Raw genomic sequence first — 26,345 nt, 5'->3', positions numbered from 1 at the left:
GATGGATGGAGGGATGGATGGAGGGATGGATGGATGGATGGAGGGATGGATGGAGGGATGGCAGAAATAACACAAACGTACCCAATTCTCAAAGTGATTTTTGCAGTGATGCAGCTTGTTGACCGGTGAGGAGCCCTAGAATGTTTAGCTTCATCAACATAAATACAGCACACTTCTTGGTAACTGAAGAATCATCTGCCAACACAGTAAAATGAAACAGAACCTGTTTTGGTCTCTAACTTGGGTGTCTCAGAATGACTCACATTAGCGCCTCTACAGAGAGAAGAGGAGGGAGGGTATCCTCAAGTAATGGAACACTAATACGCCCCTTAACTGTTAATGATTCCCCTCATTAGGCCAGTCACTAGTGAGTTGGACTTCTTTTCAACGTGACAGATTACAGATGAGGTGAGGTGTTGGCTCACCCAACCGGCTGCTGCAGAGCTCCTGGAAGCAGGCTGGCAAATCCATACGAGCTGATCAGAGCCGGCTGGGCTCATTAGCCTGGAGTGCTAGAGGAGAACTAGCTTCAAACATACATGGGAGAGTCAGGACGAGGGCTGCGCCAATCCCATGCAATGTGTGTGACACATTAGTGTGTCACAGTAGTGCTGCAGAAGCTTTACAGTGAATAATCGACATTGATGAATGACTGATGTGTGTGTGTGTGTACGTTGTTAATACAAACAGGGGCAGCCAATAAATGATGCCACACTTGAAAAACTATCAATCGCTGACCAGTTGAATGCACCAACTGATATGAGATAAGCTTCCAAAGGCACTGGTGAGGACAGGAGAAGTAAAGGAGTGCGAGCTTTTCCATTGTCTTTAACAGTGAGTCATTTTGGAACATTTGAATGACCGTTAAAAATGCAACCGAACTCTGACTTGAGCTCTGAATGTAGAACGTACTTCTTCTTACAGATCTCTCACGTCACAGGTGACCGTACAGAAGTGAGTCGGCAACATGTCAGTCACTTTCTTGAACAGGTGTGTAGCATAGAGCTGTGGAGCCACAGTGAGTCTGGGTGAACCACTGATTCTCACCGTTTATACACATGCAGCTCTGTCAGCGAGTCCTTGAGCAAGGTATCGAGCTCCAGCTGGCAGCATTCACCCTAAGTGTGTGAGTGTGTGTGTGAATGAGCAACATTGTGAAGTGCTCCAAAATCCATGAAAGCTGAAAGGTGCTGTATAAATTTAGTCGATGTACCATTAAACATGCAAAAGTCTGAATAAAGTTGAACATAAAAGATCATCTGGTGTTTAAAACCTTTCCCCCTCAAGATTCAGGCTCTAAATGATGAATACAAACAAACATTATTATACTGGGGCTGAAACCTGCCAACAGCCTAACAGCTACAACCAGCAAGTGTGCGCTGTGCTGGTTTTCAGCTCCGACTGTTGCCTTGATGTTGAATCATTAGACCAGCAGGGTTAGGGTTAGGGTTCTGGTTAGCCCTAACTAGTTGGCTCTTCTAGTCCTCAGCCCTAACCCTAGAACCCCTCTTAAGCCACAGAGTCACTGGAGCACTGATCCCTGACCTGTTCTGATGGAAAAAACACCCAGATCTTTACTGAAGTCAAAGCATGAATACCACAATGTAAAAACACCTCATTACTATTAAAATGCTGCATGTAATTGTTGCCCTTTTTTGAAAAACCAACATTTCTGTTGTTTTTGTTGGACTTTAATGGCGCTGGTCTTGGTGCTTTGTGATTACTAAACACTGACACAACCTCAGAAGAGGAGGAAAAGGTGGTGTGTTGGTGCACCAGTCCCCTGCAGGACCCCGCTTGTACTTCAGTAAAATGTCAAGTAGAAACAGCAAAAGTAAAAGTACAATCAAAGTAAAGTTATTTGACTTCATACTGTTTCTTAGCATTTCATACTTGTCAGTCTAAGAGACTCGTCTTATTTTCTCTTTTGTTGAGTACCACTGCTCTTAAATAAAGCAAAAGTAACATAATTGAAAACTTGCAGAATCTACAATACTTCCTATCTGATTACTCGATTAATCGGTAGAATAATCGATAGATTACTGGATTACTAAAAGAACTCATAGCGACAGCCCTCGTTTCAACGAAAATGGATATTCTTGTCTCCAAGTGCCTGCTACAGTAGGAAACCACATTAGGCTCAAAATATCAGGCAAATAAACAAATAGCAGAATGAAATGGAGTGTAAGCAGGTAATATACCTGTAACTTGTCTTCACCGTTCCTGGCCAGGCTGCGGCACGCTGCATCCAGCTCCTCCCCCACAGAGGTCAGCACCGCCTCCTGTTCTGCCTCCATCCGTACAACCTTCTCCTCCAGTTTATCCAGCGCTAACTCAGAAACACATCTCCACTCATCTGACCTCACCTATGGCGGATGTGAAAGGAAACTTGGATGACATCACTCAGCTTTGTCTTGTACATAAAGAGATGGAGCCCATAACTGTAGGACTCAGGTTTCCTTGCTGTGAAATCACTTCCATTAGTTCCTAAATATGCGCAGTAATACTCAAACAAGCTTGTTCATCAGCGAGCTCCTCAGCTCCTCAAACACACCCACACACACCCCGGGCCAAGTTTCCCTGTCTGGGCTGACTGTCAATAGTTTCAGGGTCTCTACCAGATCGATGTGTCCGCAGCACAGGAACTCACCGATCAGTGCTGCCAACAGCCGTGGATCATTAGCCTGACCCTCCGATAATCACCTACCCGTGTTTCATTATTAAGAGACCCCCTTGTCTCCTTTCAAGTCAATACATGGATCCACCAAAGAGCCCTTACTACTAATACTCCTAGTACAATTGCTACTACTGCTACCGCTACTGCTGCTCTTGCTACTGGTACTCAGGGCCTGTAAGAGGAGAGTGCATACTTCAACTGTTGCAGTAAAACATCTACAATCAAGTGATACAGCCCCTGTTAAAATACTGCTAATGTGGCCCCACGTAAACTTTTAAAAACATTATATTATATATAATAACCTTAGTAGATCAACACTGATCTGTAATGTCCTCGTAGGTTCCCATGCATTTGTCCTATTGAAGTCACGCCTGATCCAGTCATGGAAAATGTTCTTCTGATTGATGAAAATGAACCAATAACTTTGACAGAGTCTCTCCTCTTTGCTGCAACAGAGAGCTGAGAGCCAGGCTAGTTAGCTCAGCACAATGACTGGTAGTGGGTAGGAAGTGTTAGCATCAGCTAGCTCAGGTCCAGGCTAGTTAGCTCAGCACAATGACTGGTAGTGGGTAGGAAGTGTTAGCATCAGCTAGCTCAGGTCCAGGCTAGTTAGCTCAGCACAATGACTGGTAGTGGGTAGGAAGTATTAGCATCAGCTAGCTCAGGTCCAGGCTAGTTAGCTCAGCACAATGACTGGTAGTGGGTAGGAAGTGTTAGCATCAGCTAGCTCAGGTCCAGGCTAATTAGCTCAGCACAATGACTGGTAGTGGGTAGGAAGTGTTAGCATCAGCTAGCTCAGGTCCAGGCTAATTAGCTCAGCACAATGACTGGTAGTGGGTAGGAAGTGTTAGCATCAGCTAGCTCAGGTCCAGGCTAGTTAGCTCAGCACAATGACTGGTAGTGGGTAGGAAGTGTTAGCATCAGCTAGCTCCGGTCCTGGCTAGTTAGCTCAGCCCAATGGCTGGTAGTGGGTAGGAAGTGTTAGCATCAGCTAGCTCAGGTCCAGGCTAGTTAGCTTAGACCAGTGGCTGGGAGTGGGTGGGAAGTGTTAGCATCAGCTAGCTCAGGTCCAGGCTAGTTAGCTTAGCACAGTGGCTGGGAGTGGGTGGGAAGTGTTAGCATCAGCTAGCTCAGGTCCAGGATGCTGGTGTGTCCAGCAGGAATCCTCCTCCTCCTCCTCATGATCAGTAGCAGCAGTCGCTCTTCTAGTCCTCAACAAACGTTTGGTTCTGTTGACCCAAGTTCCAGTGGAGCTTTGGAGGTGCTGCGTCAAATCACTGCGCCCAGTCAGGAAAGTAGTTCCGGTTACGTGTCTGATTCTACCACTACAACGTCTCCTCATGTTAAACTGGTATTCATCACCAAGGTTACACACAACCCTCCTGATATTAATGCAGGCAGAGACGGAGCTACGCTAACACTTCCCACCCACTACCAGTCATTGTGCTAAGCTAACGGGTCAACAGGGCCTCAGATCCCTAAAGCTGGACCTAAACTGTCCGCTCTGGGACCATTTCTGGTCCAGCTTTTTCAGGCTGCAAGAATCATTTTGAAATCAGGCCGGGTTTCAGCTTCATCGGGTGTCACTTGCTGTGCAGTGTGCAGTTGGCAAGAGAATCAATCACAGCCGTCCAAGGTCTGAAGATCAGATATGTTCAAAATTTGGTCGCTCAATTCAACAACACCACTTCTACAACAGCGTCAAGTTCCACTTCACGTACATACAGAGGAGAGAAGGTTGTCCACCTTCTTATCCAGGTCTGTGGACGATGGCGAATGAACATATTTCCAATAAAGTTAATTTAACATAACCAGGTGCAAAGCTTCAACAGGAACGATAATAACTGCCTACTTCCTCAGACCTTGATGTCTGTGTAGGTTCTCATTCATCCAGGTCATCGTAGATCGAAGCGAAGTAAAATCTGGTCAACTGGACGTAAGTTTATCTTGAAGACGTTTCACCTCTCATCCGCGAGGCTTCTTCAGTTCTAGTGAAGAGTGTGGAAGCTCCAGCTTATAAACCTATGTGGGAGTGGTCAGTGCTATTGTGGTGGAAACGACCCTCCCCAGACTCACCTGACCTCCCCAAACGACAGTCGTTGTGCGGTGTCAGGGAGTTTCACCAACCACTCAGATGCTAATGGGCTGTGCTGGCAGCAGCCGTTCCACATGGGTCTTTCAGCTGAGCTCTTTGGGGAAGCTTTGAAAGGACTTGGTTGTAAATAGGAGAAAGGAAATGTCGCAGTCCACCTCCTCTGTTCAAAGAACAGAGGAGAACAGAGGAGGTGGACTGCGACATTTCCTTTCACCTCTTCACTAGAACTGAAGAAGCCTCTCGGATGAGAGGTGAAACGTCTTCAAGATAAACTTACGTCCAGTTGACCAGATTTTACTTCGCTTCGATTTCCTCAGACCTTGTTATTTACAGTTTCACATCATTTAATATCCGTTATTTCAGTCAAAGGCATAGCAGTGGAGGCAGGACTTACACGATCATCCAGTTCCTGTTTGAGTAGCTGGTACTTATTGTGGAGGCGTGTGTGCTCCTCTTCTTTTGTGCCGAGCTGTGCTGCCAGCTTGTCACACTCCTCCTTCATGCGGTCCAGCTTGATGCACAGCGCCTCACATCGCTCCCTGTCTGAGGCCGCACCAACCTGGTAGAGAGACAGTGAAGACTGGAGGTCTAGCTCTGGAGACAGTTTAGTTAACATGCAGTAACATTTTCTAACGTATTCAATTTCTAACCTATTTCAATGGCATAAATGGGTTTGGTGAATTTGGCACGAGCGCCCTGATCTTTTGTAAACGTCCACAAGGTGATCACTGTCTGTACTGAAACTTGATCCCCAAAGCAGAAATCCTGCCTTGAATACAGGGCTCCATCTCTCTTGCCAAGTCAAAGCTGGTCTCAGGCTTCACTCTACTATGATCACTCCAGTAAAGACAGTGGAATTAACAGCAGTGACTGAGGACTGGGAACGACAGGAGTGGAAGAAAGAGTCAAAAAGTCAAGTCAATTTTATTTCTGTAGCGCCAAATCCCAACCAAAGTTCTCTCATGACTCTTTACAGGTAGAGCAGGTCCAGTACCACGCTCCTTCGATGAATTTACACCCAACAATTCTCCATCAGCAGCACATCCTGCAACAGCGGCAGGCAGGAAGGTGGAGCAGACCCTGGATCAGTGGGGACGGTAGAAAAGGAGCAAAGCAACAGAGAAAGGGAGAAAGGAGGAAAACAAATGGAAAATATAAAACTAAAAGTGTAGAGAGACAACAGGAGAAAGATTACGACAGAGAGACTGCGAAGGAAGACAGAGTGCCAAAGAAATCAGGAGAGACAGGACAAGGACAAGGAAACAAGGCTATTTTAAGCTTTCTGTCAGTTGCCTGTATCAAAACCATAATATAAGCCCCTAGTTATGAACATTGGGTGGGCTTCTCTGGGACGTCTGCAGCACCCGTAGGCGAGTACTTAGAAACATTCCAGCAAACGCCCTTGTCCTTACTGCACTCTCAAATGACACCATTACAATGAGCTATGTCAGATATTAATGCCATTCAGCACTGCTAATGGGCTAAACTCCTCCATATCAGGGAGGACCATGCCCCTTCAGGAACTGTGTACCCACGAGGGCTCATCATCGCAGATACAGCAGGGAGGGATCGGGGCTGGGAGCTGGGGGATTAACTCGAGCGGAGTCCCCTATCTCCAGCGCTGCCTTGATGAGGCTTCTGAGGTCTGATATCAGGTTTTTAAATATTCACGCTTGGAGTCTTGGAGTGGCCGTGATGATCCACAGGGCACCACACACCATTAAGGGCTCAGCTATCCTCGATTCACCCACACTCCAGAGGACAGACGCCCAGCCAATGAGAGAAATTAATCCGTGTGAGAGTTCTGTCTGTCTCGCTGAGTCGGGAATATGCCAGATGTTTAGTGGCTCAGGCATGTCACTCTGTGCCAGTGATATTGTAATTATCAACCGTGATCCATATCCTGCTGCACGGACAAGGACAACTCTGGGGTCGGCTTATGACCTTGATATCTCAAAAGATTTGAGAAATGAAGAGTCACATCTGCTGGAGAGCTCAGATCCAGCGGCGGGTTTTAGAGAGACACGATGCATATGGAAGAGCACATCGTAAAAAATAAAGCATTGTTTATCACTAAATGTATAAAAGGACCTACTTTAACTTCCTTCAGGTGTGCCTTGAGTTCATCCCGCTCCTGCCGACAGAGTGTGAGCAGGTCCTGCACCTCCCTCTTGGTCCTGCTGCCCTCTATGGTCATCTTCAAGTTGTCCAGCTCCTTCTGATGCACCTCCCTCTCCAGCTGCAGCTGCTGGCCCAGTGCAGCTCGCTCCTCCTGAACCACCGTCAGCTTGGCCTGCAGCTCCAGCGCTCCTGTTTGAAGCTCTTTTTTGGTCCGCTCCTCTTGAGCCAGGCGCTGGGCGAGCTGCGCGTGGGCCGAGGTCATCTGTTTCAACGAGACCTGCAGCTCGGCCACTGCGTTCTGGTCTTTCCGACAGCGACGAGCTTGTGAGTCGGCTCGCTCCTCCAGCCTCTGGTTCTCTTCCCTCAGTCTGGCCTGGATGTTGGCCTGACGCCGGGCCTCCTCCTGAAGGGCTGCGGAGGCATTCTTCACCTACGATTAGAGCGATATCAAAATCTGATCAATGTTTTCCAGTAATCTTAACTTATAAACTGAAGTGACACCAGAGTTAAATAACAAAGCCGGCCGTGTCTGTGGAGTGACGGAGGTGGGAGGGTGGGAGACAGGAGCGCAACTTCAGCGCGCCCCGATTGGTTTTCACAAAGCGTAGTTGACACACAGAAGGTTTCACAGTGGCTGACGGAGGCAGTGAGACTACTTCAGCACTGACTGACGTCCCTTTAGAAAGGCACATTAAATCAAAAGCTTGAGTTTCGTAACAAAATCATCACATAATCATGAACAATTTCGACGACCTCGCAGCGATGCTTTTTTGTTTCCCCTGGGATTTGAAATAGAAAGTCTATTTCTGGATGTCCGACCATGAGACCCACCTCCCGGATTTCCTGCTCCAGTGACAAGTGGCGCTGGCAGGTCTCAGACAGCTCCACGTCCTTGCGATGAAGCTCCTCTTCGCGCCGGGCCAAACGGCCTAGGATTTCAGTGAGCTCCCTGCGGGCCGCCTCAGTCTGCTGGCTCAGCGCCTTCATCTGGGCCTGAGAGCTCTCCTTTTCCCTGACTGTCTGCAGGGAGGACGAGAGAAATGAAGAATGACAAACGAAGAGGAGGAGGGAAACGGTGTACAAAGAGAAGCTCTAACAATAATGATGAGAGGAGGAGAAAGAGTGACAGAGAGACAGGGAGAGGAACATATGCAGCAGCAGCTCCAGAGCTGATAGCAGGAAGCCAGCTCTCTGCTCCTGATAAGGGACAATGGTCAGGTCTGTTCAAGGCAGATTGCTTCTAATACTCCGGCTTTGACTGGAATTTGCTGGAGCTCAGAACCTAATCATTTAATTGAGCACTTGATTCTCTATCCTAATTCATTAAGGGTGCAGAAATGATTTTGTAATTAATTCACATCACGTTGAGAATGCCAGGTGGGAGTCTGTCCATCTGTGTCTGTCAGACGCAGAGCTGCTGACTGGGAGTTTGGAGGAGACTCGCTCAGTTCACATGCAACAGAAATGACTGGGAGGTGACTTTCAAGCTGTAACACGCACGACTGAACCCAGCTCAACCCCTGGAGCACACCCTGCAAATGCTTACATCGTGGTTAACTTAACTCAACTTTAATTGTAATACAAAATGAGAGTAAATAAAACAAATTCAAATTCAAACGAACAGAAAAAAATTAACAGAAAGAGTTTGCAAGCGTGTGCAGCTGCTTTGTTTGGGTTGCACAGCCTCGTGAGTGACAGCTGCAGGACGTTTCTCCCTGCCTGCTCCTGCTGTCAGTGGTTTAATTGGTGTTCAGTGATTCTAAAAAACGTTTGCTTTTATTCTTTTCTCTAAAAGAAACCATAGGAGAAAAACTGCACGCCACAATATGAATGTCAATAGATCTCAGCTTTATTATCTATATGACTGGTGCTGATATCCCAGCTCATTCCTACTATGAAAGGCCTCTGAGGATTTAAATCAGACACACTCATAAATATTTCAGCTTCTCTAGTTTCCCAGTAATGGGAGGCTGTTGATGTGTTTCCTCTTAAACATCTGAACTTACAGGTTCTGTAAATGGAACAAAGAAGGGGAACCGTTGCTTGGAAACACCAACCAGCTAAGATTTGAAATGTGACATGAGTATGTGTGTGTGTGTGTGTGTGTGATATCCCCAGGTCACTTCATCAGCTACACCTGTACCACAGCTCTGTCATGAATGCGACTTAATGAAGATTCTGCTCCCTATGGCTGAAATATTATCACAAATACATGCAGATTTGTTATACATCCACTTATTGATGATGGCACAGAACTTCTAGTTCATAGAAGTTTGGCTGAGATAAGTTTCGTCCAATCAGTCTGCAACCAGGAAATTCTAGTTTTAAATTGTTGATTGTTTCTAGAACATGCGGTGAAAAGTGACTCTAGGAGACAGAGTTCCAACAAGATTTTACTGACACATTTCCAGGACTTCTCCACACCTTTGATGTCACCATCAGACTTTCTCTGAAAAATATGTTTGAACACGAAAATTTAGCAGAGAAATCCACATCAAAAATAACTCATATATATTCAACTCAAATTAATAGCAAGATAAACGTGCCACAAAAAAGTCAGTATTAACAAAGAGGATTTCTCCAAGCTGGTCCCTCATACGAATGTATTTCCTTCATGTTTCGTTATTATCATTCTTTCATTATTTTTCAAGGACTTTCTGGAGATGCCACTGTCCAACTCTGGGACTAAATGAACCCCAGATCACCCACTGGCGCTGATGTGGTGTGCTGACTCGTCGCTAACAGCAGAAGGAGCGAAAACATTGATCTGCTGTTCCTGACTGGGACCTGGGGCCTCTTGGATGTTGCTATAAATAAGTTAAAATAAGTCTAAACCTCTAAAAAAAACAGATTGACAGCATTTATTGAACTGTTTTTTGTTTATGCGTCCAGAATTAAGTGACAGATAAGTGTTTTATGTTGTTGGGGCTGCTACAATGCTTTAACCAGTCCCTCCAGAACAACCACATTATGCGATGGCATAATTCAACACATAATCAGCCAAAGCCTGCACATTTATGCGGGGCCTGCATTTTTTTCCAAAGATGCTGCGCTTTCACCACATAAATCGCTGTTTTCCACGCAAAACGTGTGAAATACACAGGGCTTGCATGATTTCTTAATCCCCACATTTTCATTGCAAAAAAGTCATAAACAAACAAATGTTCTGTTTACTTCACACAAGAGCAGCCATTTTTCCCCTGTTGCCTTGGGAACGTTGTGAAGCAACGTCTTTGGAAAGCTGTAAACCCCATGAAGGAGACAAGATGAAGTCCACAAATCCGTCTCAATTGCCCACAAAAAAACAAGCTCGTAGCTTGTTCGACTCATCGAGGTTTTGTAAGTTTGAACCACATGTTTATGAGGGTCTGCAAGACAACCAGATAAGAGCTTCGTGATTCCACAGGAAGTCATTAGAAACGACTCTTCTTATGAAGGTCGTAGCCTAGTGAGAACAGAGTGTAGGGGAGTCTCTTTTTTCTTTTTCATCAAACTGCAGTTTTTGCAAATTCCCGCAATTTCATCCCATAAAATGGCATTAATATTCAGCATAATCCATCGCATTTTTTTAAGAAAACGTGCTGCATAATCAGGGATTTTTGCTTGCAACAATCATTGAAAAACTCTGCAAATTTTCTGGAAGGACTGTTTAATCACCCCCTACAGAGTCGTAGTATCAGGCACTGGGACAGACTCCCCAAGCAGGAAAATGCTAATTGTGTGGTACTTATTTCAGCCTGATCCAGGTCACCACGGGAGGAAAGTGAAGCCAGCCGAGGTCAGTAACCTCTGATTCTTCGTCTCCAGCTGGGTGACTCTACGTCAGCAGGGACGCATCCATCATAGACCAACCAGCGTCTGCTTCCAAACCACACCTCCACGCTGTAACGGCCTGGAGACCAAGCTGAAAAAACCCTGATGGCATCATCAGATGGAGTTTTTCAGTCTTTGGTGAACAGGCCACAGCCACGAGTTAATGAGTGGAGGAGAACAGTGAGAGTGAACCTCCCTCAGTTTGCAGTATCTGGAAAGTCAACACCATGTGACTTAATCAAAAGGCTCTAGATGTTGTGATGTCCCAGTGAGGAAAATCATGGACCAACAGCATTAGCAGTCGGCTCAGTTGCTTGTCAGGAGAGATGACGACCGCCAACATTACAGACAGCAGCACTTACAGGTCTGTGGTGTCATTACGCATCTCGCCACCAACCTGGGAGGCTTCGTCAGCGTGGAGCTGAAGCTGAGCCTGAACCTCCTCCAGCTCCTTCTGCAGCCTCCTGCACTTTGACCTCCACCGGTGAACGGCCTCCTGAGCCCGGGTCTTCAACTCATCTCTGCTGCTGCGGCTCTCCTGGAGCAATGCTGCCGTCTCTCTCCTCTCTGCCTGCCCTCGGGTCTGCAAGGACACGCACACCCAGTCTCGTTTCATCCTAGCTGCTCAACTACATCTGCACTTTCTGCCAAGTTAGCGGCGTTTACTCAGGATGAAGGCGTCAGTCTGCTGTTCCACCACCCTGGTCCAGGCTGAAACGTCAAGAATCAGAACTCGTTCATAGGTCGTCATGAATGTCATGCAGACCTGCTACTGCTTCTCGTGATGCCCTAACTTACCCTCCAGCGCCACCAGCAGCTCACATTTTTCAGCTACTCTAATATTTCAACAGCGATTTGATGAATGAGCTCGTAGTTCTGTGTTGACAATCATCCTTGATAACTTCCATCTATGTTCACTCTAAGGTTCACCTGTGTAACTCCTGTTACCGCTATCAGGAACCATCAGGAACTTCAGGAGAAATCATCATCAGACACACACTAACCCTGATTTGACGGTCTCAACAAATCATGCAGCACCCCCACAAAACCCAGAACAGTGAATGGACTCAGTTTTATAGAGCTCTTCTCTACCTTAGCAGCACTCCAAGCTCTTTACAGTGCCGTCTCATTCACCCGTTCACTCACTGATGGTGGAGCTGCCATGCAAGGCACCAACCTGCTCATCGGGAGCAATTATGGGTCCAGTATCTTGCTCAAGGACACTTGGACATGGTCAGGATCGAACCAGCAACCCTTCGGTTGCCAGACAGCCACCCCTGAGCCACGCCGCCCACAGTACAGTTGTACTATCAGCCAGCAGAGTGTTAGTGAGTTCATTTTCAAATCCACAAGCTGATGTTAAATACCTGTATGTCCTTCAACTGCTCCAGCATTCGTAACTGCTGCTGCTCCCGCTGCGCCAGCTCTGAAGACAGTTCCTGGTGTTCAGAAGGGGAGACAGTGTGTTTGTGGGGAATGTGGTGATTGAAGGAATAGATGGAAGCTCCCTGAGAGAGGGAGAGGATGACAGCGGGGATTTGAGGAAGGTGGTGAAGAACAAAACAGGCAGGAGAAGACAGGATGAGAGATTCCAAGCTGTGACGGAGGTATAGAGCACATGGAGGTCAGAGAAGGTTAAGATTGTGTGCGCATGTTGCTAACAACTGGATCAGCTACAAGGCTGAAATGCTGTCCAGACAAAGGATTGTACTGGATTTAAAAAAATAAAAATAAATAAAAAAATCACAGTTACTTTGAAGTTTCCACTTTGATATTTGAAAGTCTGAACTCCGTACACCTTTAGGTAGGAGTCAGTAATACAACTACTGGGCTGTATAGAAGTTTAGGTCTTTATGTTTGCTCATTTACTGTTAAAGTGTAACATTTCTAGAGTATATTTTGATCCAGACAAAAGAAGCGTGAGTGACGCACAAGGTGATACATGCAAACGCCCACCTCATCTATAAACACTTATTCTACAATGGGGAAAGAGTGGAAGTTAAAACACTTCATTCCAGTGAAAAAGAAGTCAAATATTTTCAAAAATGCGCCAATAAATGAAGCTGAACTTTTTACTGACATCTACCGTAGGCTTGGTTACCCCAGCGTATCAAAGGCTGGTGTTTGCATGACTGTGATGGACCCATTTACCCTCTAAACCAGGGGTGTCAAACTGGTCCAGTAAGGGTCGTGTGGCTGCAGGTTTTCATTCCAACCCAGCAAAAGCAACACCTGATTCTATTTAAATCAATTAAGCTGTGTCCTCACAGCTCATTTGTTGGATCAGGTGTTGCTTTTGCTGGGTTGGAATGAAAACCTGCAGCCACACGACCCTTACTGGACCAGTTTGACACCCCTGCTCTAAACAAATAAAACTGCCACTTCACCAGGAGATATTCAGAGGATCAACTGGTGAGGAGTTGATGGAGGATGTGACTGTAAAACCCCTTTTCACACTGAAAAACGTGTGTCATCACTGGTTTTTGGACCCTCGTTTGCTCGGCATCAGGGCTCATTCAAGCTTCCAAAGACCCGGGTCTGAACTCCCGCTGTGAGGCTGCGTGCCTGTGTTTTTCCCTCTCTCCACGTCATCGCGCTGACACGTCATCATTTCACGTAAACGTGCGCCGGAACACCGAGAGGTAAACAAACGACAACATGGACGTCTCCGAGTCGAACGTTCGCGTTGTCGTTGCCTGCATTGCGATGTTGTCTCTTTTGCAAAGCATTCAAACTCAGCACAGATTGGAAAATGTCTGAGCGCCACTGCAGCGAAGGAGGATGGAGTTTTTGGCTCGACTGGAAGGGAGCAGAAGAAGCTACAGGTGAAGCCTGACAGGCGGCACAGAGACACAATCAGGATGTGACAGGAAGGTCGCCTGAAACCTGAGACGACAAAGGTCGCCTTCTTCACACTGCAGCCGAGCCGAGCCGCTAAACACCCGGGTCGCTTGGTGAGTCGGTCGATGTGGGTCAAAATGCAGAGTCGACCCTTTCAGAGTGCGCAAAAACCTGTGTTGACCTGCGTTTTTGGTGCAGTGTGAAAGGGGCTTAAAAGAGCTGCTTGAAAAACTGAATGAACCCTGCTGAGGAGGAAGGAGTCAAAGTATGATGTGTGTCTAACACACACACACACACACACACACACACACACACACGCACGCACCTCCACCTGGATACTCAGCTGCAGCCTCTCCTTCTCCTTGCAGTCCAAAGACCTCTTCAGTTCTTTAATCTCACTCTGGGCCGAGGCCTTGCACAGCTGAACTCGTAGCTCTGCCACCTCCGTCTCCTGGTCTGAGCGCTCTGTCACACGGATCATCAAATCAATCAAATCACTGTTCGGCTGGTTGCTGCAGCTGGAGACGAGACACTGACAGAGCAAGTCAAGGCAACACGTTCAATCAATGAGAAATTTCTCCAGCTTTAACTCTGAAAAACTTTGTCTTCATCTCTTACGGTAGGGACTCATATGCAGGGCTCACTGGCCATCGCAGGAGGAGACGGCGTATTGATGGACATGAGCAGAATATCTATCAGTGAAGCCAGGAAAGTCCAAATTTTCAACAGCTGAATATTCTCTGTTATACAACTCACATCCTTTCAGTGACAAAACACACACTTTCGATGGATGTACATTTCACAGTTGGTACTGGAAAGACTCTGCAGCCACCCAGCTGTTTCATTCGGGACACAGACAAGGGGGCTTTGGTATGTGCTGATACCGAGTAATTAACGAGCTGAAGACCTCAATGTCTGAGAGGAAGACACACAGATTCACATCAGTGAAACTCTGACCATGGAGCTTTCCTTACAACAAGATGGAAAATTAGAACTTAAAATTCCAGAATTATCCTTCAAGTCCACACAGTCTGTCCGTGCTCTACACTGACACCTGGGTCAGGCATCACTCTTCTAAGAGGAAATATCCCATTTGATCGAAAACACGTCACCAACTGTTTATATGGTAGAGCGATATTTGAGCCCGCCTCCCAGTCCTCTCTGTCCTTGTGTTAATGCGTCTGCCCTCCCCTCCAGAGTCCAGACCCTGCTTCAGTACCTGGCCTTCGTGCCCCTCCTCGACCCCCCTCCCTCTCAGTGTAGCTGCCAGGCTGAGGAGACTCCATTTGGATCTTCTGAAGCTCTGTCTTCTCCCTCCTTGCCCTCAGTAGCTCGCCTTGCATGTCCTCCACCTGGGGATGATCAGTCACGCAAGATGAGACCTCATCCATCCGACAAACCTGGGCTTGTCGTCCGACTTGGGCTTTTAGAAACATCTTCACATATTCGCTGCTGCCTTTGTCTCTTCTAGTTTAAGAAGCAGCCTCCACCATCTGAAGTTGATGCCAAGACTCTAATCCTAGACCCTAGAATCCTGGAGGGAGATTTGAAGATTTTCCTCCAGTTTAAGCTGAACATCACAAGCTGCTGGTCAAATTTAGGACTGACCAAGATTTGTTAACTTTTAAAACTCCTGCTGGCCAGGCACCTTGCTCACACAGGCCATCAATCCCATATGTGCCACTTACCTGACACGTGGGTGAAACACAGCCTGTGCAGCAACGGTTCGGTCCTTTAATTCTTATCGCTTGAGTGGCCTTCTCTTTCAGGGTAATGTTTGTGTATTGAGTCATTTCTAACATGGCATTTAAACTTTACTTGTGCAAGTGGCTTGTAACTTTGTCACCACAGGGCACAACAAACACAGTTCACTCATGGTTTTGTCCAACTATTCGCCAGTTAGCCAAACAAAGAACACTTGAGTTTGACTGGACTCTTGAGGTTTCCTGAGCATGTGAATATACATGAACACCCGGACACACACAGACCTGCTGAGTGAGGGACTGTCTGCTGTCCTCCGACTGCTCCAGTAGTCTTCTAGCTCTTTGCAGCTCCTGCTCCAGCTAGAGACAAGACCATCGGGAGACATGTGGAAAATTTTCCTCACCTGCTCAGATTGAGCTTCATCTAAATTAGTAGGAGTATAAGAAAGATGATGGAGAAATGGGGGGTACTTCTAACTATCAAAACACAGCAGCACCCTATTAGAAGCTGTGACATCACTCACCTTGTCTCGTTCTGCTTTCAGCAGTCGGCCTGTCGTGACCTCATCTCTCGAGTGGCTGTGGACGTTGTGTCTACCTGAAGTCTACAAATGCAAACAGAAGTCACATACAGGCCAGCAGATGTGTTATTACAGGACTCCTGTCACCAGAAGACTGCAACATGAGAGGTGCTGTTGCATCACAGCGTCCCTCATCCCATCCCTTAGAACTAGATCCTGGCATAATGGTGGATTTACAACGAGAGCTTATATCCCACTCACTGGGAGCAGGCTGCAGTGATGAATTACCGGCTGCTCGCAATAACATCTACCCCAGTGACTCATCATCTATTTGATTCACATCACAGCGGGCCCATCGGTGGGGAATAAATGCGCCCTCTGCTCTCCCTCCTCCCCTGCTCTTTAGTGGTAAAGGGTGATTTTCCCCTTCATTTCCTCATGCTTGTTTATTTACTCTCAGTTTTTGGGACAAATGCAGTATCCCCCTGCACCCTGGGTCCTGCTGGTGTCCCATTAGGGCACCGCTGAGGAGAGGGATGCAAATGACATGGTAGCTACTACCATTACAGAGTGCCTTAGAAATTCATGCCCGTCAAGGTTAGCAGTGCAACCACAGGAGCACAGTGCCCCCCCGTGGTGGACAGACAAACTGCACGAGAGCTGGTGACCACAATAAGCTGTCACTTATACCAGTAACCAAGAAACCGCTGTTACTTAAAATATTAGCTGACATCATGCTGATGACAACTCTATATGAATCATTTGTATGCAGTAGAGGGAGAGAGTGATAATACTGAGGTCTCTACAGCGCCTGCAGGCATGACTGAGTGGAGCTATGAGTAAAGCAAGCGCACCTGATCACACAGATCCCACCGCTATTAATGTTGTGGACAAACGCAGGCCTGAAAAATGGTGCGTTTTAACAGATTTGCACGTGGGAAGGTAAAGTAGTAAGTGCTTACTGGGCAACCAATAACACTGCATCAGAGGAGCTGCTGCGATGTGTTTTATGGTCTCATAAAGCAGAGTAAGAGGCCTCAGTGACACTGAGCTAATTGCACCCTAACCAACAGGAAAGAGGAGCAGCACACAGGACAGGAGTGGTTGCAAAGCCACGCTGACCCAGGTTTATTCATACGCCCAGTAGCTGAACACAAGGGGACTCCACTGAATACTCTTATACTGATTACTCTTTTTCAAAATACTATATCAAATATTTTTTCAATGTAATTGTCTAAAGGATTATTAATCACATTGGTTATAGTTACTGGTCAGGTTTTCATCCTCTGGCTGCTCTATGAAAGGGTGAGAAATAATGATTCATTGAAGCTGTATCCTTCTCTTGGTCAATTCTGGGGTACGTTGATGGAGTTTGTACCTTTTAAGTGATGACACAGACATGAGGCGTGTTTGTAGTCCGACAGGAAGTGATCGTGTCAGGGATGAGGCGTGTTTGTAGTCCGACAGGAAGTGATCGTGTCAGGGATGAGGGGTGTTTGTAGTCCGACAGGAAGTGATCGTGTCAGGGATGAGGCGTGTTTGTAGTCCGACAGGAAGTGATCGTGTCAGGGATGAGGCGTGTTTGTAGTCCGACAGCAAGTGATCGTGTCAGGGATGAGGCGTGTTTGTAGTCCGACAGGAAATGATCGTGTCAGGGATGAGGCGTGTTTGTAGTCCGACAGAAAGTGATCATGACAGGGATGCGGCGTGTTTGTAGTCCGACAGGAAGTGATCATGACAGGGATGCGGTGTGTTTGTAGTCCGACAGGAAGTGATCATGTCAGGGATGAGGTGTGTTTGTAGTCCGACAGGAAGTGATCATGTCAGGGATGCGGTGTGTTTGTAGTCCGACAGGAAGTGATCATGACAGGGATGCGGTGTGTTTGTAGTCCGACAGGAAGTGATCATGTCAGGGATGAGGTGTGTTTGTAGTCCGACAGGAAGTGATCATGACAGGGACGTGGTGTGTTTGTAGTCCGACAGGAAGTGATCATGACAGGGATGCGGTGTGTTTGTAGTCCGACAGGAAGTGATCATGTCAGGGATGAGGTGTGTTTGTAGTCCGACAGGAAGTGATCATGACAGGGACGTGGTGTGTTTGTAGTCCGACAGGAAGTGATCATGACAGGGATGAGGTGTGTTTGTAGTCCGACAGGAAGTGATCATGTCAGGGATGCGGTGTGTTTGTAGTCCGACAGGAAGTTATCATGACAAGGATGCGGTGTGTTTGTAGTCCGACAGGAAGTGATCGTGTCAGGGATGCGGTGTGTTTGTAGTCCGACAGGAAGTGATCATGTCAGGGATGAGGCGTGTTTGTAGTCCGACAGGAAGTGATCGTGTCAGGGATGAGGCGTGTTTGTAGTCCGACAGGAAGTGATCGTGTCAGGGATGAGGCGTGTTTGTAGTCCGACAGCAAGTGATCGTGTCAGGGATGAGGCGTGTTTGTAGTCCGACAGGAAGTGATCGTGTCAGGGATGAGGCGTGTTTGTAGTCCGACAGAAAGTGATCATGACAGGGATGCGGTGTGTTTGTAGTCCGACAGGAAGTGATCATGACAGGGATGCGGTGTGTTTGTAGTCCGACAGGAAGTGATCATGTCAGGGATGAGGTGTGTTTGTAGTCCGACAGGAAGTGATCATGACAGGGATGTGGTGTGTTTGTAGTCCGACAGGAAGTGATCATGACAGGGATGAGGTGTGTTTGTAGTCCGACAGGAAGTGATCATGTCAGGGATGTGGTGTGTTTGTAGTCCGACAGGCAGTGATCATGTCAGGGATGCGGTGTGTTTGTAGTCCGACAGGAAGTTATCATGACAAGGATGCGGTGTGTTTGTAGTCCGACAGGAAGTGATCATGACAAGGATGCGGTGTATTTGTAGTCCGACAGGCAGTGATCATGTCAGGGATGCGGTGTGTTTGTAGTCCGACAGGAAGTTATCATGACAAGGATGCGGTGTGTTTGTAGTCCGACAGGCAGTGATCATGTCAGGGATGCGGTGTGTTTGTAGTCCGACAGGAAGTGATCATGTCAGGGATGAGGTGTGTTTGTAGTCCGACAGGAAGTGATCATGTCAGGGATGAGGTGTGTTTGTAGTCTGACAGGCAGTGATCATGACAGGGATGAGGTGTGTTTGTAGTCCAACAGGAAGTGGTCATCTCCTGGTTCCTCACTAGCAGCCAATAGGATTTTTACATGCGACTGTGGGTGACTGAATCAGCAAATCAGCTCTTCACCAATGAACCCTCTGATGATGCTAGAAATTTGTTGAAAATCAACAATGATCACTATTTTATGGGTTTTAGGACTCGTTCCTGCACCACTTATACTACCTAGATGATGAAACGAAGAGCAGAGACCTCCTCCAAGACGTTAAATTCAAACCAGCAAAGTGAAAGAAATTCCTGGATCAGCCACTCTTTTTCCACCCTACCACAAACTTGAATTAAAACCAGTTTGTTTTTGTGTCTTCCTGCTGACGGACTAGGGACCATGTTAAATCAGCCTGCCTCTTTGCAGTAATAACGTTTGTGTGACTTCAAGTTGCTTCCTGGTTGTTCTGGTCATTCTCTTTGAACAGGGATGTCAGCAGGAGCCAGGGATGCAGGATCAGAGCAGGGGAGTGGTGGTGGGGGGTCACCTCCTGCAGGTTGTCAGTCATGGCTGCCCTCTGATCCGGCCTTCTCTCTCTTGCTATGCTCCTTTGATCGCTGCACATCTGTCTCTCCAGCTCATGCAGGCGCCGCTCCACACGGGACGACACCTGCAGACAGGAACACGCCTGACGTCATGCAAAAATCCCAATGCAGAACAGAAACGTTTATGTTTGAAATGCAAGAAGATCAGGAAGCATCACATCAGCTTGTACATGAGAGTAAATACCTTTATGTGCTTCATCTCTTGACAACATAGCGCAATATCAAACACAGTGGCTGACAGTGGGAGCTGCAGATTTGTTACCACGGTGATGATGCAGAGAGCAGCCATGTGCCCACATACACTGAGATCTTTGTTGAAGTTAAGACTCCTCCGAAGTTACATTTGAAACTGGGAGCTAATTTCTATCCAGTCAACAAAAATATTTACATGATTTCATCTTCCATGACACCTTCTCTACTCTTTGGAGCCCATGAATCCACAAAGAGAGGGCCACAACTCACCGATTCCTGACGTTGGGACGTTGCCATGTGCTGGGTGAGGCTCTCTAACGCTCGCCTGGTGTCAATATCAGACCTGTGAGAAACAGAATTCAGCAGACTGGAAATGTTCACACAGCATATTCAAGATGGGAATGAATAATGTGACCAGAATGAAACACTTCTGCTGTAATACAGCAGTGGATCAGTGCTCAGCAGCATCGAGGAGAAGATATTCTAATAAATGCATGTGACTTTTTAATTCATGTTGAGAAAATGATTTGCTGCTTTTGGCCTCTGCAGTGCAGTGGGTCTCCTCCACACTGCTGACCAACCTGATATGTTCCCAAAATCACATCTTTTTAAGTCCACGCTTTTATTTGCAAGTGATGAGATCGGATTTGTCGTTTCCTGCCAACTGATCTGCAGGACACTATGTTCAGGCAGCCAACATCCATTAATAACCAGGTCGCAACGGGCTGCCAGGGATACGAGAGAAACTCTGAGATCCTATTTGAGTGTCCAGACTTTGAAATCTGATCCAAATCTGATTTCATATCATCTCCAAAATTAGGATTGAATAACTTACAATATATCTGATTTAATGGGTCTTTTGGTTGTTCATACTGTCTAAAACTGATCTGGAGACAGTGAACATGAGACTTGGGCTGGCCGTCTCATCAGGAGATGTCAAAGAATGGAAGACAACGCTCAAGTACAGACGACTGATGAGAAAATGAACAAGTCATTTGACACCAGCCTGACCTGCATGCTCAAAGCTTGATATGTTTCTGAAGTCAAGCATTTTTCATATTTCAATGGTGAAGCCATCATTTTCTTACTTTTTTAATACTGTTGTTGTGTCTAGTCAGATTGTTTACACGTCTTGCTACTCTAGTGCAGAGGAAACATCCCTTTGTGTCACCACGTTCAAGCACGGCCCCCCCAGCTACCTGTTCCTCCGCAGGATTTCACTGTCCAGGTCCACCGACAGTCTCTGCTGGTCACAGTGAAGATCCCGCAGTGACTGGTGCAGAGTGTGTATCTGTGCAGGTAGTGAACACGCTACATTAGACACCAGCGAAGAAAAAGCTGATTCATCATCTTTCCAAAGATGCACATTAAACAGAGGAAGGACAAAAATAAACCAGGACAGCAACAAGACGAATCACGTCTTTGTGTCTGAGTCAGTCTGAAACTACAACAGGAAACAGAATCTCTCCTTACGTCGGTTCCCGATGGGCTGGTGGTCCTGAAGCGAACGCCAGCTGACCGTGACCTCCTTCTTCTTCCTGGGCTGCCCGTGTAGTCCCTCAGAGGAGAGGTAGGGTAGAACCGCTGGCCTTCTGAAATCACAGATGTATGCCTGTTGTAAAGTAATGATAAAGTTGTCACAGTCAAGTTATTAGTCTGCAGCCTTTATAAGATGGTTCGATGGAAATGCAACCCATGGAGCCAGAATATTTACTTTGGAGTCAGGATTAAATTAAAGTCAAAGGCGTTCTTTTATGTTGTCCCTTCCTCTGTAAATAACTTGAATGAATCTGGCTGCAATCAACCTGTACCAACGACTAGACCGACAAGTCAGCCGCCTGCTCCACTTCTGCATACCTGAGGCGGAGCAGGCGTCCAGGTCGCTGGAGTGCAGCGTGGAGCCGGAGACACTTCCAGCACCATTGCTTCTGCTGCATCTCTGGGCCTGCAGCTGACTAATGGACTCCTCCAAGTTGTCCCTGAGCTGGCACACACACACACACACACACACACACACACACACACACACACACACAAACACGAGCGCACACACACACATTGAGAAGACAGAAAAGAGATTAATGGCAGTGTGAAGCAACACATGAGCTACTTGAAGTGGTACTTCACCCTAAAAGTACTTCACCCTAAAAGAGTAACTTGCCTTTTGATTACTCACCACGAGGAGCCTACTCACTCTTTTCCCTGCACAAGTGCTTTGTGCGTCCAGAAACCACCAGTCACACACGATCAGCTTCAAAACTCTCAAAAACAGCATCAGTTCATCTACATTGGCGCTGCACAATTCATCAGAATTCATTGTGGCTGAACACAATTTTCAAATCACAGGAAGGTGCACTGTTCCTTAAAGGCTAATTGTGACAAAATATGACACTGGTGCGACGCCTCATCCTCTCCAGGCTTAGGAGGACACCTGTGCGTGAGCAGGATCACCACTAAATCCACTTCACCAATAATTTCAGTGAAAATGAGAATAATGATGCAAAAACATTTACATTTCCTCTGACATCACAAATATGATGGTGATTGTTTTATCAGTCAAAACAATCACTATTATACAATATCAGCGTGACAGACTTGGTGGACTTCTGAGCGTACGGTTGGATGAGGAACACGCACGATGCGTGTCAGACTTTGTTTACATGTTTCTGGACACTTCTGCTCTGTTAGCTTCAGCTAACGTGTGACTGGCGGAGTCAGCAGGAAGTGAAACGCCTCCATGACAGCAAACAGGGAGTCAGCGAAAGGAAGGCTACAGTTCTTGGGTGAAGTGCAAACATGGCAAAGACTCTAAAGATTCTAAATCAAGTTCCCAACTTTTACAAAAACCTTAATGGGTGAAATGGAAAGGCAGTAAAAACAAAGAGTGAGAGAGAGAATGAGGACTCAATGAGGAGCACCATGCAGCGCTCACTCACTTTTCTAACAATCAACTTCAATCACTTTTCTATAACTTTCAGAAAAATGTTCATAGCCAGAAACTCTCTTAAATGTCTGCTAAGACGTTAAAACAAAACAAAGAGGTCTGTGTTAGAAAGTAGCCACGTACATTTGATAATGACGGACTACATGGACCATTCCACTCCAGGAACCTGTTATTTTCAGATTCTAAGACGACTCCTGCTGTTTCACCACCAAGAGAAGCCTGAATTTCACTTTGTTTTTGTCATCTTCAACAAATGCTGACAAATACATTTTCTATCTGTTCAGAATTTCCCTTTAATTTACACCAAATACTGCTCTACTCTCATCCAGCCAGAGAAAGGCCACATCAGTACCAGGCCAGGATTGACTGCAGTTCGACCACATTCCTTCAGTGAGATCAAAAATGCCCTCCCAAGGGTCCAGCTCTGGAACTGGAGCCTAATCGGAACTCAGTCAAGAGTTCTTGAACACACTGGGGGTCTCACCAGGGCCATGGCGTCAGCCTGGTCATCGGTCTGCTCCCGGTACTGCCCCAGCATCCGGTCTACTTTGGTCAAGTTCCTGCTGGTGTCCTGACGAAGACACAGAACAGCAAACTCTTCACACCCCGCAGCACCGGGACACAGGGGTCTCAGGGGTCGTGTCCTACCTGTAAGGTGCTCGCCAGTGTGCTGATCTTTTGGGAGATGTCAGCAGACCGGACATCGCCTGCGCCCCCCCCGGACCTGCCTCGGTCCCGTCGGGATCTGCGGGGGGCTTCACGCCCCCGCGGCAGGTCACTGGAGTCCGACCCACTGGAGGACTCCATCCTCCGGCGGCGGCCACGCGAACCCGACGACCAGTGAGCACCGGTGGCAGCAGAGAGCGATCGATAACGGTAATCAGATTACTGGGGGCTCGCGCATCGTTACCATAGCAACCCGCGGAGACAACAAGGCTATCCGCCAGCCAACAGCGCACGGATCCAAAAGTCCACGTCCCCGTCGATCCCCGGGCCGCCCATTGGTGGCGCTCCCCCCGGCTAGCAACCAGCGGCAGCAGCTTAGCTAGCTGTCCGAGCGTTAGCAGGCTAACGTTCTCTGGGGAAGAAACCGTCGGAACGGCAAAACACGTCACATCCACAGCGGTAGCGCAGCACAGACATGCTGCTGCAACAATGCCGGAACAGGAGACCCGGTATCTGACCACTTAGCGAGGAGGAACGACGCTCAGAGTCTCTGCTGCTACAACTTGAACTCGCCGCGCCTGGGCAGAAAAAAAACAACGGAACACTGCTGCCGCGGAGCACGCCGGGAAATATAGTCGGTCCACCCCCGCGCGAAGGGAGATCCCAGCGAAGAGGGACTACATTGCCCGAAGCTCAGCGTCAGCGCTCGTCCTGCCGCTCCCGGGCCCCGCGAACCGCCCCCCCCGCTCAAAGACGCGCCGCTCTCCTCCCTGAGAGCCACAACAGTGTGAAGTGTAGCACATTTGTGTTGTTGGTCTGTGGCGGGGTGACTATTGTGAAGACTAGCCGTTGCCATGGGAACGGCTGATTGGTATTAATTTCTATTAAAGAGGTGAAGAAGCACGTGTCTCCGTGATGGGAGGCGGTGAGGAGGCTGAACCGAGGAGCGCTCTGACCCAAGCCGCTGACTTCTGACGCTTCGGTCCAGTCCTGGAAACGTCACGAGTTTAGGAAACCTTGCGTGTTTCTGTCACGAAGCCAAATGAAAGGTGCGAAACGAGCATCAACAGTAACTTGATAACCTGCAATAACGCACGCGCCGCAGGCGGAGCAGGTTGGGTCCCCGGGGGGGGGGGGGGGCAGACCTCCACCCTCGCCTCCGACCCACCGGAGAGGGGAGCCGCTGTTCGTCCTCCAGCATCCAGGCCCCGCGCACCGTCCTCGGAGGACTCCCGGCTCTCCTGGACTCTCGGTGCGGGACTGTCCCAGGTCGCTCCCTCAGAGACTTGCATCATGCGGGTGGTAGCCTGCGCCCTGCTCGCGCTCCTCAGCCTCCCGGTCGGCGCCGTGCCGGAGGCGGACTCGTGCCCAGAGGTGTGCGAGTGCTCGGAGTGGCGGATCCTCACCATCTCCTGCTTTGACGTCGAGACTCTGCCCGCATTTCCCGCCAGCACGGAGACGCTGTGAGTCCTGACCTCCACGCATTTGACACTGACACCCGCAACCAGGACCGGCGCCTGCAGTTACTCAGGCTGATGAGACTTGAATAGAGAAAGTGAAGGTTGACAAACCTGCTCCAGGACTAATTTGTAATTTAGGTTTGGAGTCGTTCCTGCAGTGACGTCGCTAATTAAGAATCAGTTTTAATAATCAATAAATTATCGACCGAGTTACCGTCAAACCGTCAGCAAAGGCAGACGAGAGCGGGAATCAGGACGCGGAGCAGAAACGCGTCTGACCTTTAGGGTCTTAAACCGTCCGACATACCTGTTCATGTATAGCAGTACTACATGAGTAGTATGGGTCCATTAGTAGTATGATATTAGTAGTATTATTTTAGTATCAGTACTACATTTGTAGTATGATATCAGTTGTATTACAATCGTAGAATTATTGCAGTCTTACATTAGTGGTATTTTATTAGTATCAGTACTACATTTGTAGTATGATATCAGTTGTACTACAATCGTAGAATTATTGCCGTCTTACATTAGTGGTATTATATTAGTATCAGTACTACATTTGTAGTATGATATCAGTTGTATTACATTAGTAGCATTATTGCAGTATTACATTAGTCGTATTATATTAGTATCAGTACTACATTTGTAGTATGATATCAGTTGTATTACATTAGTAGCATTATTGCAGTATTACATAAGTCGTATTATATTAGTATGAGTATTACATTTGCAGTATGATATTAGAAGTATTACATTAATAGCATTATAGCAGTATTACATTAGCATTATTACATAAGAAGTATTATATACCTAGAATTATATTAGTAGTATTATGTTGTTAGTTGGATCACATTAGCAGTATTACATTAGTAGCAGGACTACATTAGTATTATAATATTTGTGGTATTATATTAGTAGCAGTATTACATTAGTAGAAGATTAGTTCTATTATATGAGTAGTATTACATTTGAAGTATTATATTAGTAGCAGTCGACCTGTCCAGGCTGAATCCCTCCTCTCGCCCGTAGCCGCTGGGATAGGCTCCACCCCCCGCAACCCTTAATAGGAATAAGCGGAAGAAAATGGATGGATGGATATTAGTAGCAGTATTACATTAGTAGTATTATACTAGTAGTAATATATTAGTAGCAGTACTACATTAGTAGTATTATACTAGTAGTAATATATTAGTAGCAGTACTACATTAGTAGTATTATACTAGTAGTAATATATTAGTAGCAGTACTACATTAGTAGTATTATACTAGTAGTAATATATTAGTAGCAGTACTACATTAGTAGTAATATAATAGTAGTAGTAGTATTACCATCCATCCCTCCATGTTCTCCCTCTTCTCCTGTTGAGGGTGGTGGGGGTGGAGCCTATCCCAGCAGCCTTCCCCCTGGACAGGTCACCAGTCCATGGCAGGGCCAACACATAGAGACAGACAACCATTGGCTCTCCCAGCCACGCCTACGGTCAATTTAGAGTCTGGATTAACCTGGTCCCTCTTGATGTCTTTGGACTGTGGAGGAAGCTGGAGTACCAGAGAGAACCCAGCAGGAACAGGGAGAACATGGAGACTCACCCAGAAAGACCCCGTGCTGCAGCCG

General features: G+C 47.1%; 2 protein-coding genes across 11 annotated transcripts in view; one reads left to right on the top strand and one right to left on the bottom strand.

Annotated features, from left to right (window-relative positions):
• Window positions 1-23,865, bottom strand: part of cep128 (centrosomal protein 128) — a 44,632-nt gene extending 20,767 nt beyond the window's left edge. For all 9 annotated transcript variants that reach the window (XR_015110715.1, XR_015110716.1, XR_015110717.1 and 6 more), the window contains exons 1-17: window positions 23,251-23,865; window positions 23,087-23,173; window positions 21,516-21,642; window positions 21,132-21,250; window positions 20,858-20,949; window positions 19,929-20,001; window positions 19,409-19,531; window positions 15,775-15,855; window positions 15,536-15,610; window positions 14,767-14,899; window positions 13,873-14,012; window positions 12,074-12,145; window positions 11,104-11,289; window positions 7,725-7,913; window positions 6,868-7,323; window positions 5,167-5,331; window positions 2,202-2,366 (exon numbers count right to left, since the gene is read on the bottom strand). Coding sequence is in view for 4 of the 9 variants with exons in the window: in XM_086190286.1 (XP_086046412.1) it covers window positions 2,202-2,366; window positions 5,167-5,331; window positions 6,868-7,323; window positions 7,725-7,913; window positions 11,104-11,289; window positions 12,074-12,145; window positions 13,873-14,012; window positions 14,767-14,899; window positions 15,536-15,610; window positions 15,775-15,855; window positions 19,409-19,531; window positions 19,929-20,001; window positions 20,858-20,949; window positions 21,132-21,250; window positions 21,516-21,642; window positions 23,087-23,173; window positions 23,251-23,409 (2,442 nt within the window). In the remaining 5 variants the exon portion in view is untranslated. The remainder of the gene's footprint in view (window positions 1-2,201; window positions 2,367-5,166; window positions 5,332-6,867; window positions 7,324-7,724; window positions 7,914-11,103; window positions 11,290-12,073; window positions 12,146-13,872; window positions 14,013-14,766; window positions 14,900-15,535; window positions 15,611-15,774; window positions 15,856-19,408; window positions 19,532-19,928; window positions 20,002-20,857; window positions 20,950-21,131; window positions 21,251-21,515; window positions 21,643-23,086; window positions 23,174-23,250) is intronic.
• The window catches only part of tshr (thyroid stimulating hormone receptor), a 32,340-nt gene continuing 29,543 nt past the window's right edge, over window positions 23,549-26,345 (top strand). For both annotated transcript variants that reach the window (XM_086190289.1, XM_086190288.1), the window contains exon 1: window positions 23,549-24,731. In XM_086190289.1, coding sequence (XP_086046415.1) covers window positions 24,562-24,731 — 170 coding nt within the window. In that variant the 5' untranslated portion in view covers window positions 23,549-24,561. The remainder of the gene's footprint in view (window positions 24,732-26,345) is intronic.

This window comes from Aulostomus chinensis, chromosome 20 (assembly GCF_037954235.1).
Source record: "Aulostomus chinensis isolate RoL2024-O1b breed Wild chromosome 20, RoL_Achi_v1.0, whole genome shotgun sequence".
NCBI classification, from domain to species: Eukaryota; Metazoa; Chordata; class Actinopteri; order Syngnathiformes; family Aulostomidae; genus Aulostomus; species Aulostomus chinensis.
Note: the sequence above shows the minus strand (reverse complement) of the source record. Positions and strands in the feature narration are given on the sequence as shown.